This window comes from Streptopelia decaocto, assembly GCF_964273445.1.
Source record: "Streptopelia decaocto genome assembly, chromosome: 4".
Lineage (NCBI taxonomy): Eukaryota > Metazoa > Chordata > Aves > Columbiformes > Columbidae > Streptopelia > Streptopelia decaocto.
This window is the reverse complement of record NC_138658.1, coordinates 27,041,302-27,059,490: the sequence shown is the minus strand read 5'-3', so window position 1 is coordinate 27,059,490 and position 18,189 is coordinate 27,041,302. Positions and strand designations below refer to the sequence as shown.

General features: G+C 40.0%; 2 protein-coding genes across 8 annotated transcripts in view; both read right to left on the bottom strand.

Moving 5' to 3' along the window:
- Nucleotides 1-5,825: 5,825 nt before the first annotated feature.
- On the bottom strand, nt 5,826-15,541 carry COX18 (cytochrome c oxidase assembly factor COX18). Its single transcript, XM_082051862.1, has 6 exons — nt 15,208-15,541; nt 13,575-13,675; nt 12,904-13,067; nt 11,686-11,798; nt 10,539-10,646; nt 5,826-9,761 (listed from the first exon to the last, which is right to left on the bottom strand). Exons 1-6 carry the CDS (start codon nt 15,499-15,501, stop codon nt 9,588-9,590), a joined length of 954 nt encoding a protein of 317 aa, XP_081907988.1. The 5' UTR covers nt 15,502-15,541; the 3' UTR covers nt 5,826-9,587.
- A 1,592-nt stretch (nt 15,542-17,133) lies between these two features.
- ANKRD17 (ankyrin repeat domain 17) overlaps nt 17,134-18,189 on the bottom strand; it is a 99,324-nt gene continuing 98,268 nt past the window's right edge. For all 7 annotated transcript variants that reach the window (XM_082052119.1, XM_082052118.1, XM_082052117.1 and 4 more), the window contains one exon: nt 17,134-18,007. In XM_082052119.1, the coding sequence (XP_081908245.1) occupies nt 17,948-18,007 (60 nt within the window). In that variant the 3' untranslated portion in view covers nt 17,134-17,947. The remainder of the gene's footprint in view (nt 18,008-18,189) is intronic.

Below are 18,189 nucleotides of genomic sequence, written 5' to 3'. Positions count from 1 at the left end.
GTTATCGATTTCTGTAAGCACTGCAACACACACGGAATCATTATTAATAGCACACAAATTATTAAAAGAATAGAAACTCCCTGTTTGAGCAAATCTTTCATCCATCCTGTAATACCATTGTTTGTCACTATATGATCTGCTTGTTTCTTAGTAACTGGCCAAGCTTCTTGGGGTATTACTGACCCATTAACCGAGAGAACTTGGGGTCTAAGCCTACTTGTGCCAAGGACAAACAAAAATCTGTAGTCCCAGTACGATTTGCCCAGGTAAGCCATACGTTAGTGCGAGGGTCAACATGATGCAAATCAAAGCAAAAGCCTATACCTATGATAAATGACAAAGAGACTAACACTTTGCCCATGTTTGCAAATTCTTATTCTTCCTTCTGTTTCTCTTTTTTAAACACTTCTTTTTTGTTTCTTTCCACTTATCGGGGCTTACTTCCCAAATTTGAGGTACCGGAACAAATTTGGCACACTCAATAGTTCTCCAAAGGATATTGTCTGATCGTTTAGCAATATATCTGTGCCATTCTTCCGACTTTGTCTGGTAAGAATGAGACCTTTCACCCTCAATTCCCGTATCTACCAACAAATTTTGCAAAATCCTAAAGTGAGCAAGTAAACAATCATTACACCATCGCCCTACACGACATCTATTAACCCACTGTAGCTTTTCACAGTCCGCACAAATTCTAAGGATCCAGGGGTTGCACAGTCCACAGTGAGGGCATTGAAGATCGCGCTTGTCCACGTCCTGAAGTGACGTCATCAGTAGGAGCCGTTGGCATCACTTCCCAGCTCTAGAACCGGATCATTGTCATCAGGAGACTGTTGCAGCGCCTCTCGGTAAGGTCTCACGTTTTTCGCCGGGATCCAGCGAGGGCCTCTTTCTGTTGAAACACAAGCATAGCCTCTTCCCCATGTGACAAGGGGATAGGGTCCCATTATCATACCTGTTTCCGGGTCCCGGATCAAAACCGGCGGTTTCACTCTGGGTTCAAAAAGGTTATTTGTGCTGAAATGGCTAACTACTGGAGGATTGCTGTCTAATAGAGAACAATTCAAAAAGTTTAAAAACATACAAGGCTTTCTGTATTCACTCCTCTGGCGTAGCAGTCCCTATTCCCCCTTTTTGTTTTAATAATAAGCATTTTAAGGTTTGGTGAGAGCGTTCTATTAGAGCTTGACCCGTGGGAGAATGAGGGATGCCTGTAACGTGAGAGATTCCCCAAAAAGCAAAAAAGGCGGTTAAATTTTTAGATACATATGCGGGACCATTGTCTGTTTTAATTTGAGAGGGTACCCTTAGAGTGGCAAAAGTGCGTATTAGATGTTTTTGCACATCGCGTGCTTTTTCTCCTGTATGACAGGAGGCAAATAACATTCCCGAAAATGTATCAACAGAGCAATGAATAAACTTTAAACGACCAAATTCGGCAAAATGAGTAACATCTGTCTGCCAGAGTTGAAGACTCTGTAAACCTCTGGGATTAACTCCTCCTGCTATGGAAGGAAAAGAGTGTCTCTGACAATCAGGACACACTGCAATGATATTATTGGCTTGTTGTGAGGTAAGGTTAAACTGTCGTTTTAGGCCTCCAGCATTTTGGTGGAAAAAAGAATGACTAGGTTTAGCTTGTGCGATACGGTCTGGTAATACCTGTACTGGCAACGTCAGCATGTCAGCTTGCCGGTTTCCTTCCGCGATAAAACCTGGTAGAGAAGTGTGAGATCTAACATGCATAATGAAATAAGGGTGAAGACGAGAATCTAATAAGAAGATAAGTTCCTGTAACAAGTCAAATAATGCAACATGAGAAACATCTCGTAATACAGAAGCTTCGGCTCGGCTAACAATTCCTGCAACATAAGCAGAATCAGTAATTATGTTAAGAGGAACAGACCATTTATGAAAAACTCGAACAACTGCGGATAATTCCACTATTTGAGGAGAACCTTGAACAATTTCGATATCAGATTCCCAGGGCTACAGCTTTCTCCATGACTTCATGGTATTGTGCTGCCACTAGAATGTCATCCATATAATGATATAACAATGCAGCAGGTACCACAGTTCTGACAGGACTAAGTATTTTGGCCACATACCATTGGCATATTGTGGGACTATTTTTCATTCCCTGTGGTAGCACAACCCACTGGTATCTTTGCAAAGAAGCTTGCATGTTGACGCTAGGGACCGAAAAAGCAAATTTAGGAGCATCGTCTGGATGCAATGGAATGTTGAAAAAGCAATCTTTGAGATCTATGATAGTTAAATGCCAATCTCGAGGGATCATGGTAGGTGACGGTAGCCCGGGTTGCAGGGCTCCCATGTTTTCCATAGCGTCATTAATTTTTCTCAGGTCATGGAGCAAGCGCCACTTGCCAGTTTGTTTTTTAATAACAAAAACAGGTGAATTCCAGGGACTTGTAGAGGGTACAATATGTCCCATAGATAATTGTTAATCTCTTGCAGTAACTGCTCTACTACTTGGGGTGAGCGCAGTGATGTAGAAGGAGGCTCTGGGAAACTTCTCAGTTACACATTCCTTAGCTCTATTTACCTTTTACAATTAGACATGTCAAAAACAGTATAAACCAGTATAATAAACCTCAATCCATTACTCTATTTTCCTAAATCTAAATCAGTTAATATTCTAGCAACTTCATACAATACCAAGTTCACATTCATTATAGCATTTAAAGTATCATTTCAAGTTTGTCTCAATTTTTTTTTTTTTTTTTTTTTTTTAATTAAATGATATTGCCCCTCAAAGCTACTCTAACGTGTAAGGATGCATCCTAAAGTGAAGCAAGGCGGAATTCTAGCAATGGAACCGGTTCCCATTAAAATATACAAATTAAAATACTGAGCTCAGACGTGAAAACCAAATACCCAGGTCAAATATGCAGATAGATTATAGTCACACTAATTTAAGACAATATCTCAATTTTTGCATTGCACCTTTGAGCCGCTCACCGCTCAGGCAGGTGGAGGTACCTCTGGGTCTCCCTGACAAAACAGTTCAGCGGCGCCGGAGCCCATTAGTACTCGCCCCCCTGCCATCGTAATGAGCTGAACCGGGCAAGGCTTCCTTTTTGCTTTGTTTTGTTTTCAGTGTCTCATCTGGTGCGCTATAACTGTTAATCCAAAACCTGGATTCTTTACTTGATGTGCATATGAAAAAGCCAAATTTAGTGTACCGAGATGAGAGACAGCCTGTCACAGAGTTGCGCAAGTCTGGATATTGGAATAAAGCTAGCATGCTAGAGAGAAAAACAACAGCTACTACACGCAAAATTTTTACGATCACATTCATGCAGCAAGGAACCAAATCACTGATGATCTTCCGAACCATCAAAAAATGCACATTTTGAGTCAACGGATTCTCACGATTTAACAGAGTACGAACTTATCATACCATATAGCACAAACCTATCGAAATTGTAACATACTTAAACAGATACCCACAAAGAACACAGGTTAATGAGGAAAGAACCTTGCAGACTTTAACAAGTTTCGCGACTTGTGTGTTATCAGTTAAGTCTCTCAGCTGTCTGAGATGATTTAATGATCTCTTGCAGGGATTCATTTTGTCCCGCTCTGCTGGCCTCAAAAACAACATTAATTGCAACAAGATTCTATCCTCCGGACACTTTCCCTAATCATTTAACTCATACAGCAGCAAACACTGATTTCAATATTTAACAAGAGCTTCCTTCCTCACAATTCCGAATGTTTTCCCAAGCCTTAAAGCACCTTCCAACACCGATCTTCTAGGAACACAACTGAAAGCAACTATTCCTGACCCAATCTTGCAAGTAAAAACCTTGAGAAGAGGGAGGGAGGGAAGGAGGGAAAGAGGTGTGTGTGGGGGGGGAAACGCACAGGTCTGCTTGAAAACAGTTAACTCACATTCCTGACAAGCCGCTCGATTTTCAGAGAGGCAATACACAGAAACACACAATATGCACTGTAAAACTCGCAAATAACATGTTGATAGCAAACATTAGCATTCTCTACTGCTAATTGAAACACCAATGCTTCCTCAGCTTCCAAGTTTTCAACCTGCTCACTGATGGCCTCTTGAAGATGGTCAATAAATTACGTGTAAGTCTCATTGGGACCCTGATTACGGTGTTTCAATTAGTGTCTCTAATGATCTATAGCTGTTACCTTTCACAGAGTTCCTTTGCCCAGTTCTCATCTGGTGACTCCCTCTGCTCTTTCGTAGGGGTTAGAGGGTTAAAAAACAGTAAAAGCAAACTGGTAAAATTGATAAAAGGACTGATAGTACACTTGTTTACGACTTTAGCATTCTCAGCTTTCACAGGGTCTTTGAGTAAGTTGTCCGACTCCAATCCTCTGGACGATAGTACAGGAGGCCACCCGCTCGGCATTTTTCCTCCCCCCGCCCCAGACTGCTGAGCCATCGGGGGCGCCGACAGTACAACAGGGGATGGAGTAGGGAGGGTATCACAGACACAAGCCGGGTAAACTTCACAGCAACTTTCAGGATACTTATCAGGCTGCAACGCTGCAAAAACTCCAGCAGCAGCAGATCGTTCAGCCTTAAGGTCTTTTAAGGCAGTCCCATGATTTCCATTGCTGACTCTATCCCATTTTTTCTGCTCTATATTGTCCCAAAGTTCAAGCGTAAAAATTAAGGAGGCAGTCACCGTAGGGACCGTAACTTGCACCCATTTTAGGATTAATTCAAGATCTTGTCCCGAAAGAGCTCCTCTTCCCTGCTTATTAAGCAGAGTTTTCATGTGCTCATAAACGTCTCTTTCAGGGGAACTCTCCTGATTCCCCATTTAGTTTCCCGTAGCAGCTCACCTCTCGTTCCAGACGGAGGGAGTGATTCGCCGGCCGGCTTATCTCAGCAGCACTTCCCAAGTTCTGCGGGACGTCGCGACAGGCCACCTCGCCCTGGGCTGCCACCAGGCAGGCGGTTATCTGACCTGCGTTCCTGTCACGGACGATCACGTCGGGGTCACCATTTGCCGCGATTGAGAGACGGGGACGCAGTTTGATGCAAACAAGTGTCCGATTTATTGATCAGAGGCGACACATTTATATAGTCTAAGGCTAACGTGTTACATACTGATTAGTTACTTTTTACAAAGTTAGTTCGGCTGAGAAGGTTTTACAAGCTACGTTCCCATCGCTAATAGTTGCTAACAGTTGCTAGTTTCATGGTCATAAGATATACTCTGTTGCAAGGAGAAGACACCTGTTTATCACAGTAAGTCCCTTGTTCTTTGTTTTAGCTTCAGCACGTTGTAATTTTCCACTGCAGCACATTCCCACTGTTGTCATGGCCTACTCTTACAACAGACTAGCTAACTTATTATATATAAGACTATGTTATAGATCAATTCACATCATATGAATTTAGACAACCCACAGGCTGCAAAAATTTCTCTCTACGATTCACCTCGGTTAAACTAGCGCCTTCTCTGAGACACATCTTATGTGCACAAGCACAGGCATGTTGCAAGAAGAGCCAGACGCCATGAATGCAATTGAAAGAGCAAGTTTTATTTTAGTTATCTCTCTACTGGGGGATCTCCGTAGCCGCACCTAAGCTCCCAGGCAGAGGCGATGTAAGCAGGGACTCAGGTGCTGATAAGTTTATCCCTGCTGGAAGATCATTAGGCCAGCTACGCTCACCTATATTTAAAGGCTTAGAGCAGATGCAGTCTCTTGCTGTGCTCTGCTCTTTCTCAAAACAAAGCAGGATCTCAGACATGATAAGGTACCATAGGGTTTCTCTCAGGCCTATGTTATCTCACACAGAGGTTCTACTTGTCAAGCACACAAGGTCAGTAAAACAATTAGTGTGATGGATGTGCTTTCTTTATACCCCAGCTGTGGGTCACTTGAGCACGTTTACCTTTCTTCTCCTCGCCCAATCTTCCGCAATTCCCATACATATATCAAAAGAAGTAGAATCCCTCTCATAATAACTCTTACGTTAGAGGTACTGAATTGCCAAAAAACCCCAAATTCTTACCTTCACAACAGATATGTTAAAACTAAGTACTCCTACCTGATCCTTCAAAGGAACATAGTTGTCTTCATAAAACTCTCTATGTTAAGTCAGTTGTATAAACCATGATCTGTGCTATGCTCTCCACAGTGGTGTATCATAGTTCCTCTATTACATTCTGTGTTTCTGAGGAATAGCAGTTTCATTTGTGACAGCATCTGTTCCACAAAAAAGATAATAAACCATTGTGTGCCTTGCACATATTTTACCAGGTGTTAGCCAATTTGAAATTTCTTGGCCGAAGTAGTCCAGAGTGATGTCTTTCCAAAAGCCAGGTGGTAACCAGTTAAATTGCTGTGCCTCATATTTACTTTAAAAAAAAAAAAAACCAAACCAAAACAAAACACCACATGTAAACTAATGAGTCTCTCTCTCTCTCTCTTTCTTTCTTTCTCTCTTTCTTTCTTCTCCCAGCCTTAGTTCCATACGCATTTCTTTTACAACACAGAAACAATAGTAAACACCAGAGCAAAGACTGAATGCCCTTCCAGAGAGGAATAATAATAATATAATCACCAACATAAAACGGCTTCAGCCTTCCTGGACTTCTACCATGTAGATGGGGGATCAAGGATGTACAAATGAGACAAAATAGATCTCCACACCTGCCTAATATCTCAGACTCTGACTACGCATAAAAGTAAGGAGAAAGGACAAAACCAGACCATTAATATTTTCCAAACTCAAAAGATCAGCCTGACAACTGCAAATATTTTCTAAACATGAATAAGTCTTCTTGGCTATTTTATCTGAATGAGTAAATGACACAAAAGCAACTTCCCTGTCACAGAGAGCACTGGAGTTGGTCAGAATCAGCACAGAGAATTCCAACTTGCGAAGTCACAAACATGGCACAAATTACAACCTTTCCATGCCACAAATGGCCCCAGTTGTACCCAAACTGTGTCTGTCATCCTCCCCTGTGCCTCTAGCAGCACTGAGCAACAGGTACTTCAAAAGAAAGTGCAGCAAACAAGTAAAACAACACCCATGTGGATTAAGTCACCTCCTGAGCACTTCCTTATTAGTCCTAAAAGTCTGAGTCTGCGTTTAGTCTTGCAGATTTTTGTTAGATTTGAAAACATTCCAGACCTTTCTTATGCTTAACTCTAAAAATGCTTACATGTGGGGCAAGTTCCTATTAAATCTAATACCTTAGGGTGCTTCTAGATACACTTTTGAGTTTTTATTAATTTTGAGTATTTTGTTGTGTATTTAGCAAATGCTATACCTGAATGTTCTACTCAGAAGAAAAACAAAACAACAAAACCAAACCAAATCAAAATAAAAACCAAACAAAACATATATCACACAATCTACCTCAGTGAAATTTATTATAAAATAATTATAAATCTATTGGAAATAAGAAGGGCTCTCTTCTGACATGTTTAGTTACATGAGACCAATGTAGAGACTCCATGAGACTCCAAGCATAAGAAAATTATCAACTGTGCCCTTGAGGTCTTACCCTGTTGCCATTTTAGAAAAGGAAAAACCTGCCTCTGGCTTCAATAGGAGGATTAATAAAATCACTAAATCATGCTATACTATTTCAGGCCAAAAAGCATACGAAGTCACTCTTTCTATAATTCTGTGAGCAAAATCAAGAGCACTGTATCTCACTGAGCTTCACTGCCTCCTTCCTCCATGCAGCCAGACCTGGTATCAACATTGTGAAGCAAGTCATTCCACAACACTTAAAAGGACAAAACATAGTAAGTTCAAATACCAGCCTTCAAAATCTTGCACATGTACCTACTCACTAAAAGATCAAACTATCTTCTTGTATTAAAAAATTGCATACATGTTTGCAAATGAGACAACGTCTGACTGAAATGTCAAAAAGAAAGGAAATATCTTTTGAGGAAATAAACCTTATTACAGAACAGCAAGTTTACCATTAGCCTTACGTAAACAGTAATCAAAAGCAACCAAAAGAATTCAGGTCTACATATTCTGGAACAGTGTAACTTTAAACTTCAATTGCTGCTCTTCTCTAAAAATTATAGAGATTAATGCAGTATGTTATTAAACAAACTATGCATACAGGTGGGAAAAAAACCCCATGCAAGTCAGTAGATACAGAGTAGATAAAGGGATCACTGAGCCCCTGATATGACAGACCAGGCTACAATCAGTCTGTTGCTTCTTAGGATGGGAAGCTGCTGGAAATTCAGCATCACCTGTGTAGGACCACAAATTCACATTCTCATCTTGACCTATATAGTAACTGGCAATACACCATCCATAATACTGAATATGCTCCCAGTTTTATGCTTTAAAAAGGTTGTTTGTTTATTTAAGGATTTGTGATTAAGAAAAAATGGAAGTGCAGTATCACAACTAAAAGTTCGTAACATGCCAAACTTTGATAAACCCCCATCTTTTGCTCAGAGTCAGGATGACAGGGAACAACCTAACCAAATAAATAAAACAAAGGACTACTTATTTCCACTATGACAAAGACATGTGACTGTTGACTTGTTACTGTTGTCTACATCTGCCTGGTCGTCTATCTGCTTCTCTCTCCCAGTGCTAAATCATTCTCTCCAGTGACAAAAAACCACATCATTTAAAAATCATTTCCTATTATCAAAGATTAACGAGCACCAGCTTTTAAGAGTTGCAGCATGAATCATCCTGACTCTGCATTATGACAACCATTCAACAGCAAAGAATCCACATGATGCTTTGCCCTCTATCATATTTCTGCTTTTATAAGGGAAAAAAGATGACTTCTTAATGAGATCAGACTTGCAGAGACTTCTGTGCATGCAGGAGTTTCACAACAATGCAGTCTGCTGAATTGAGATGTACGCAAAGCAAGGCGAAATGCGAATTGAATACCCTTACAGGAAGTGCCTATATTGAACACAGATCCTTTAAGGCATAAAATATTTGCAATTTAGCTTTAGGACTTAAATAAAAAAAATATTTGATATACAGTTGAATTAAATATTTGGTTTCTTATAATCATTCTTTCTTTTTCAAAGTGCTGCTACTTGCCTCAATAAGCATCTGCCACTCTATTTTATTCACAGAAAAAGAGATCAGGAAGAAATATAATACTGTCACTCAACAGATGATCACCAGAAATTATAAAAGCAGCCTGTCCACCTAACTCCAAAGCTAATGCACAAAAGTTTACTTTGCAGTCACAGGAAATCAGCTATCAAAACAGTTATGAAGGCTATCACATGAACTACTGTAATATCAAATTATTATACCTGGTTACAAATCAATCTGCACTAGTGTCTAAATTAAATCAACTGATAATTTAAGTTTAGGATAATTCAAGAGACAACCTCATATTACTGAACATTCTAGCTGCAGAACCACCAGCCTTGAAACTTCCCAATAAAGACTGATTTGTGCTGAACAATCTTCTTTACATCCAGATAGCCAATGCTTTATTTGGAAAATAAATATAATTCCCATTTTACAGTAGATAAAGTACACCTCAAATAAAATAACACTAAATTACCCATGCAACTTTTGTGGGACAGCTCTTCCAACATTTCAAATTACATCATTTCTTGAAATTGTATTTGGTAGTGAAGGCAGACACAATATCCCTGTAAGGAGTCTCCGAGTCAGATTTGGTCCTTGGTATGAAACACAGTCGACGAAAGGTTGGAGAACACAGCAACAGGTTGTGTGAGAGTCCCACGAAGCTCGAGGAAAACCAGTACAACGCCATGGACTGCAAAGACAGATAATGAGTTCAGCCTCCTCAGATGCAACGAAAATACTACAATTTTGGGCAGCTCCTCATGAACCACAACCACTGGTTACTGCCAGTTACCAAGAAAAGTAACTCACCTAAAGACACTCCACTTAATAACAATAACGACTTCCATTTCCAATGAATTTTTCACTCTTTCTCAACAGTTCTGGGGGAAAAAAGTCATCTACACTGAAGTGTGACAACAGTTAATGAATTAATATTAAACTTGTTTAAACATCTATATTTCAGACCACAAGTTAATGAGCCAAACAGCTAGATGCTGTGTTTTTGCTAACCACTACAAATGTAATCAGAAATAGAACACCTGGTATAACAATGGAAGTGGTTTAAGAAGATTGTGGAAAATTTCCTTATCTAAAAACAATGTTGTTTTCCTCAGAGAGTAAGCAAACACTTAGCAAAGCTTTATTTTTATGTCCTTGTATCAAGTTTTCCTTTCAGTTTTTGAGATCACAAGAAGGATGCTAATCCACTCTGGATTTCATTCCAAGCCCTACTTTGTGAAAATGATGTTTAGAAACAGAAAGTTTGCAGATTCGTTCCTCTTGGACAAAAATGTTTCATATGTGTTAAGAATTTAAATGTATGCACAGAGAAAACATCTGATTTAGGGCACACTATGATAGAGAGTATAGCCTATTAAATACATAAGGCACTTGGGCTGCTCTTTAAGGACTACGAACATAACAGAGTCCCAGGTTATGGGATGCACCGTGCAAACACTGTACTCACAGAAGGGACTGTTGCAGCAACAGGGATCATTACTATTGACAACACTCGAAAGAAATTAGTAGCAAGCTTCTGGAACCTGGAAACTTCCTGCTTTTGCAAAGCAAAGATCTGAAAGAAAGGGGAGAGAGGCCCACAATTACAAACAAAATCTTTTTTAAACAAGTAAAAGGAGAAAAAAGGCAACAGAGGGGTTTCTTGTAACTCAGCACTCTAGTTCATGTGTTTTCACTTTCTCACCCTCATTTCAATTAATGTACTGCTACAATCTTTCATTTAACATCTTCAATGTTTTATATGTTCAGTTCTTAGTAGAAAATATTGTACCAACTTAGCAGACTACCCACCTAAATCATGAGAAGGCAACATAATTTCACATGGTCACTTTCACACATCTAAAAGTTTCAACGCCTCAGCCTGAAGCACAGCCCTCTGAGAAAGGCCATGAACAGGAAACAGATCAAACCCAGTCGATAGATAATGGAATGAAAGCAGAATCTGGTCTACATATAGTGACTTTTTCCCCCTCTAAGACAGTCTCAGTCAACATAGAAGAAAAAGAAGTAAGAATGAAATCCAGATGATTACAGCTTGAGGAGAACATCTAACTGAAAAAACAAGAAGAAAAGTACTTCCATTAAATTACCCAAAAATATAAGAAACGAAGACGTTTTTTTCCCTTCTGTTTCTGTTGATTAGTCTCCCTGACAATCTTAAAAGTTCTGAATTTTTAAATTTATTAAGAATACATTATATTGTTAGTTTTGACCACAAAGCAGTAACAAATTACTTGGGAGGAACAAACCAATAAAACCCACAAATGCTTCTGGATGCTTAAACCCCAGGAAGCTCATTAGAATATCATTAGAAGCTTCATATTCAAGACTACATTTTACTGAGCCCCAAGTAAAGGAAATAAAGCATCTGAGAAATGTCACATCAGGATTTGTCATCTCTAAACAAGACACCCACACATTCAAATGCACAGAACAATTAAGTTACTTTTCAGTTCTGCCCAATGAATTTAAAGCACTCATAATCCAAAGTTATCACTATGTTAAGCATGTTTTATAACCAGGTAATGTTGTCTTTCAATGCTATAAAAAAAATTATCCCTTTACAATCATCCTATTTATTCCACCCAACATACCTCCACTATCAGCAAATTCACGAGCCCGAGGGCAACTGGCAAGATCCATGTGGACTCTGGTGCCGTGAGATCTCTAAACCACAACACTCCACCTGCTGAAAACTGTTCTTGAACTACAAGAAGAGTTTAAAGAAAAAACAGAATTAAGTATGATTTGCTACCTCATGTTAGTCACACTTGTAGCATATATTACAGTCACATCATCCAAGTTTCTAGGTACATTTTATCTACAGGAAAAATACGACTAAACTAGTTGGTTTAACAGATCACATGTCAAGGCAGCGTGCTATCAATGCAAGTGAAAAATGATGGGTGATATAGGCCAAAGTCCCAGTTAGCTCATGACAACCAGCAATTCGTGTAAACCACTGAGAAAACTAGCTTGATCTGAAGCACCTTTTTACATGTCAATGAGAAAAATACGTAGTGCAGTAACCTACAGTGACTACATATTTTGTGTTTTTAAAATAATTTTTTTTTCTTAATAACAAACCAATTTCTCACATTTTTGTTCAGAAGAACAAACTACAAAATCTTTTCTAAAAGATTAAAATATTTGTACTTTTATTTAAAAATAACCCACACGTTCAACTTGTCTATAGTACTTCACATGAAACGAAAAAATACAAATCAATAGAGAACATACTGTAGCATGGGTAACATCATTTGCTACATATGTTTACCTTGTGAACCTGAAAAATCTCAAGACAGATTTTTCTTTTCCTAGTAACCATCTTCAGAAGACCACTGAACAACTGAGTGCCAGCATGGCCCAAGAAAACATTTCATTGTTTCCCAGAGCTAAGACCCAAATACAGCTTTTAAAGATGCATCTTACAAAGCTCACAACACTATTACGAACACAGAGAGCATGTATGTAGAGATCAGTGACACTTTGCATGCTGTGAATACCTGCTAAAATAGTTCAAACCAAGAAAAGTAGAGTTGTGGTCCAGACACAAGTTCTTTGATTAATGAACTGTGGTTTAATCTAGTACATATACAATGTATCTAATAAAAATACTTGAAAAACATTTTAATAATATATTTATCTATGCTTAAACTATGCTAAGCTTAAAAATCTAGTACTGAAGTAGTATTTAGATCAGCTTATTTATCAAGCTCAGGAGATTGTGTTATTTAACCAATGAAGTGTCTATAAAAATAGTAACTGAAGGAAAAATGGCTCTTAAAAGTATGTCTGTTCAGACTAATTACCTTCTGAGTCCATGGTACCAACACTGCAGTTGCGCAAAGCGAGGGACACACTAACCCACATAGGAATCTGCACCCACACCAATAAAGTAGCTTTGAAGGGATGACAGTTGTCTCGAATGTAGAGTTCTGTAATAATCCTTCGTAGGTTTCTCTTAAAATGGAACCTTTTAGAAAAAAAAAACAAACAAAACCAAAAAACATCTTACAATACCTGTAATAGAGTAACTTCCCAAAATCTGAAATAAGTGTTCTACAGGCATATCAAACTGGCTTATTTAGGCGTAACTAGAAAAACTGAAGTTCTTTGCTCTTTAAACATGCCTCTCTCCTTTGCCAACTCCCAGTCCTGTTCCTTTATAACCATGCAAGCGTCAAGTTCCTAACAACATTTAGATACTCCAATAGCTATGGAAACTTTAGTCACAAGAAAAGACCACAAAAGAATCCTGTATTTGGCCCTATAATCATAAGCCCACCACAGATTCAGGACTTTAAAACAGATACACCCTGACAAGCAATACAAACATACACAAACAAGTCAGGGAAGTGGTAGGAAAATCTAAGCTTTGGTCAAGAACATAATCTATTTATAAAGTTTGTTGTTTGTAGGACTTTCTCTCCCTGCCAAATCTGGAATGGATTTATATGGGATATCCAATCGGTTGTCTTACCTGGCAACCTTTTCAGACCAACCCAATTGCCTTCCATGAACAGAAACTTCATAGTGAAGGTGCTCAGCTAGTTTTTTAATCTCAGGCTGCAAATTTTCCAACTAGCTAAAGAAAAGGAAAAATGTTTATGCATAGTTCCATGTAACAACCGCTTCCTCTCCCCACCCGACGCTGTACAGACATGAAAAACAACTGTGAAGGATAAAGTGCAAAGCTGAACACCTTTAATCTTTAAACAAAATTAACATATGAAGATACTAGTAAAAAGTATTTGCAATAACAATCTTACTAACCTTGCAATAATAATCTTATTAAATGAAATAAACACATAATTAGATATTATATTTAATTCTTAATAAACTTCTTTCTATCTTCCTTTAGGAACTGTGACCAACTGTTTAATAAAAAAACCCCAAACGTTTAATGCCACCTCAAAAGATTTGAAGCCCAGCAAGACTGCAATCACCAAAGTCACTATCCTGAGGAATAAGAAGAGATCCCACTATACAAGAGTGTGCTACAATATTAGCTTTTGCAACGAAAATAAAAAATGAACAAGTATTACCAAGGAGGAAAAACAAAAAAACAAACACAAGCCACAGAAAAAAAATCCCCACAAAACCAACAAAACCCAAACCAACAAAACCACCAAAAACAAACAACAAAAAAACCCTACAACCCCCCCCAAAAAACAACACCCACACAAAGCCTCAAACACTCTGCAAGAAAAGAATTAAAATATAACTCTTCTACACTAATACTTCTTGAACGATAGTCACTGAAGAACACCCATTGTCCAAGGAACAAGCTGCATTTACCAGCTTGACCGTTGCCACTATTACCCACAGACTGTGCACCCCTGAAGAACAAAGATCCACCTGATTCCAAGTCAGACTGAAGTTCTAGCAGCTGTCATGTACCACCCTGAAGTCCCCATTGGTTGATAAAAAAAATAACACAAAAAGTTCGTGTTGCCTTGCTTCATACCACTAGTTCCTTTACCACTGTAGGCACAGCATACAACTTCTTTAGTAACTTCAACTGTTTTACTTACTTTTGAAGAAAGACAGGTATTTTAAAACTGCTAGTTCACTTCAAATTTTTACTGGAGCAGCTTTAGCAAGAGTTTTAAGTTAATACAGCAAGTCACAGAAAGTCCCTAGCATACACCATTTGACTCTCACACTAAAGCACCTTGATTTACATATAGCTACTGTAAAGAAACACATCCCCATTTTTTGGTTTTATTTAGGCTTAAATGTGTCCAAGGAAAAAACAATACACATTTATAAGCACAGGAAGACCTCTCATGAGTTGCGCTGCCCTCCACCACATGAGGCCAACAGGCAGCACAAGCAGATGCCGGTAAAAGGGGATACTACAGCCATGAACACACAACAGCGGTTTTGTAAAAAGACACTCGCACCACACAAGAGAAACCACCCCCCTTTTTTTACAGAATGCCACCCTCACCAGGAGCTACTGTCCTGTCTGCCACAGCAGGCCACCTGCAATTCCGCCCAGAGCACCCTGAGAGTTGCTGGCGGTGACCGTCGGTCCCTCACACAACACAGCAAGGGCACTCGGAGCGAGGGGGTGCACCACCACCACCCTCAAGACACAGGGAACCCACCTTGGCCAGGAGCCGGCCCTGGTGCGCGGCGAGCGGCAAGGTGACGGCTGTGCGGAGCAGGGCGGCGCCGCACACGATGGCGGCCCACCAAGGCAGCCCCGTGGCCGTCTGCAGCGCCACCAGTCCATCTTCCGCCCAGTGCACGGGCGCCGACTGCGCCAACCACTCGTACCCACCGCCGGGGCTCCCGCTCGGCGCTGAGAACAACGCGGCGACCGTTAACCGCCGGCTCTGCGCGCGAGTAACGGCCGCGCCGCACGCCCCCCGCCACAACGGCAACGTGACACGCCACATACCTAAAGGCCGCAGCGCGCGCACCTCCCTTAGTCATGAGGCGGTAGCCTCACGGTCTCACCCCCTTCCCGCACATGCGCCGACTGCGCAGGCGGAGACGGCCCGCCCCGCGCCGGCCATGATGAGTGAGGGCAGGAAGGGCCCAGCGGCTATTAGCAATCAACAATGCCTCATCAACAAGGAGGTCACTGAAAAGAGCTGCAAATTGAGTCGGAGGTTGTGCCGTGCCTGTGTCTACTTACCAGGTTACAGTAGAGAAACTGCTTGGAGCACACACGCAACTGCTGGTTGCTGCACGGTGCTGCTGGCTTTTCAGCCTGAGTGATCCTCCATATGCACAGTCCCTCTCTCTTAAAAAAGTTTTTGTTTCTTTGTCTTAAAGACCTGCCAGGTCTCAGCAGAGTGTGTTCTTTTATTAATTTATTGGTCAAAAAGCATTACATGTAAAATACAAAAAAAAAAAAGTTATAAGGGGGGAAAAAAATGATCCTCATGCAGCCTACCAAAAATCCCCAGGATCATTTTTAACATGCGCAATGCCACGAACATAGCATCCTGAAGGATGGCCCCTGGCTGCAGCTTGATTTTTCAAATCAACAAAATACGGGTAAGAAACCCCATTCTCAGAGTAGAGTGTTGTAATAAATACTGAGAAATATTTCTCAGTAGGATTATTTCAGAGTAAGAATGCAGGTCATCCTGAATTGAACTGAAGGGTTAAACAAAAAATCCTACTAGAGGGCTAAAAGGTCATACAGAAGCCTTGAAGGACACTCAGAGCAAGGTGCTAAAATAGAGTTTCAACCATTTTTCTTAGCAGTTCTTCAGTCTGGTATCCATTTTGCAACTATATAGTTCTTTACACAATGTATTTCAGATCATCACAGAGCTGGAAAAAAGAGCTTGCTTTCATTTAGAGCATCACCTGTGGGAATGTATATGGACATCAGTATGCACAAACCTTCTGGACACCTTAGAAATGTCACATTATTAATAAGGAAGGAGGTTTCTTTGGACGAGTGGTTTTGTTTCATTTTCTTCTGCCTTTCAAAGGAGTGCAACAATAAATACAAAATAGCACTTCCTCAATTCCAGACTTAAAAGCAGACTGTTTAGCTTACATGGGATTGTTTCTTCCCCAGATTGTTTCCCTCAGAATATACAACAGAACGGTTGACTCCAAGCAACACAGCAAGGAAAAAAAAAGCTTTCCTCCACACAGAAAAAACAGCAACAGATCACACTGGCCCACACTGTCCTCCACAAAAATACATTAAACTTTTAGACAAACTGTATGGGGATCCTGAGCAGAGCTTTGTGCTACTGCTGACCAAGGCTGGCCTCACAGGATCCCTGAGCTGTGACCGCTGTTCACCCCAAGCAACTGCAAGTGAAGAAGGTGACACTTACTGAAGGTGACTCAAAGGAAATTCTCACTTGGACTTTGCAAATTAAATCTTCAAAGGACAGTGACCCAGTTCAAAGCAAGACATGCTCTGCTAAACCTGCAAGTAGTCTTGAACTAACACCAAGTACATATGTATAGAAAGGTCATTGTAAGGCAAAAAAAGAAACCAGCAAACAGAAGCTCTGGGAGCACTCATGGAACAGAACAGACCTTGCTGCATCAACCCAAGTGTAAGAATAATTTTTAATAGACGCTGCAGCGTGATACATTTACCACGTTTACCACACAAGTAGGGGAGTTCCATGTGGAGACAACTCTCAATGTGCCAAAAGGCTATTTTCTCAAGCGCTTTTTGCTGAAGAGCCTTCCACAGAAGAAAAATGTAAACTCCTTGTATGTGGTTACAACTGATGTATGTGTTCTCAAAACAATCCAATAGGTATTTGGAAAAAGCCCTCTAATAATGCCCATTTCTTATACTGTACTTAAATTACACAAGTAGAAAAGTTATGCTTATTAATAGTTTAATGTATGAAGGAAACATCCAGATTTCTGAATATGAAGGTACATATCTCACATTAATTTAAGTCTACATAAAGTAGAGCCTCTATACTGACATATTGAAATTTACTTTCTGCTTAGCCATTTGTTATGTAAACAATTGTACATTTATTTGCCATTCTAAAACTTCAGGATCATGTTTACATAATTTTGCTAAATTTCTGTGTTTGCTCAGAAGCAGTTTACAGTACTAAAACCAACCAGCCAAAGAACAGCTTCAACAGAAAGTTATGTCAGAAAAAAAAAAAAAAAAAAGGAAAGGAAAGAATAAAGGCTAACTAAGTTGAAACGTATGATGGTGGGAATGGGCAGTCACAATGTTCACAGAAAAAAGTCAGTTAGTAAGTTCTTCTGCAAAAAGCCTACACACTTCAGTCAAGCACATCAGTAGAATGATCTGGGAGCACATAAACTGTTTCGGCCATTTGTGGTTTCCTCTGCAAAAAAGGAATCTCAAGGCTAGCAAGTTGATCCCACTCAGCCAAGCTGGTTCATATGCACACTGTTCATGTGAGGTGTCCAGGTTCCAGTCCACACCTGAAAGAGAAAGCTTCATTTAACACTGTGCTTTGGGGCTGCTCAAAACAGTTCAGAAGTCAAACTCAAACTGCGGTGCTGACCAGTTTTCACTGCACTGAAGTAAAGCCCAGCATCAGACAACACTGCAATCAAACGACACTGATTTACTTCCATCATTTGTGTTTTATCCTGCTATAATT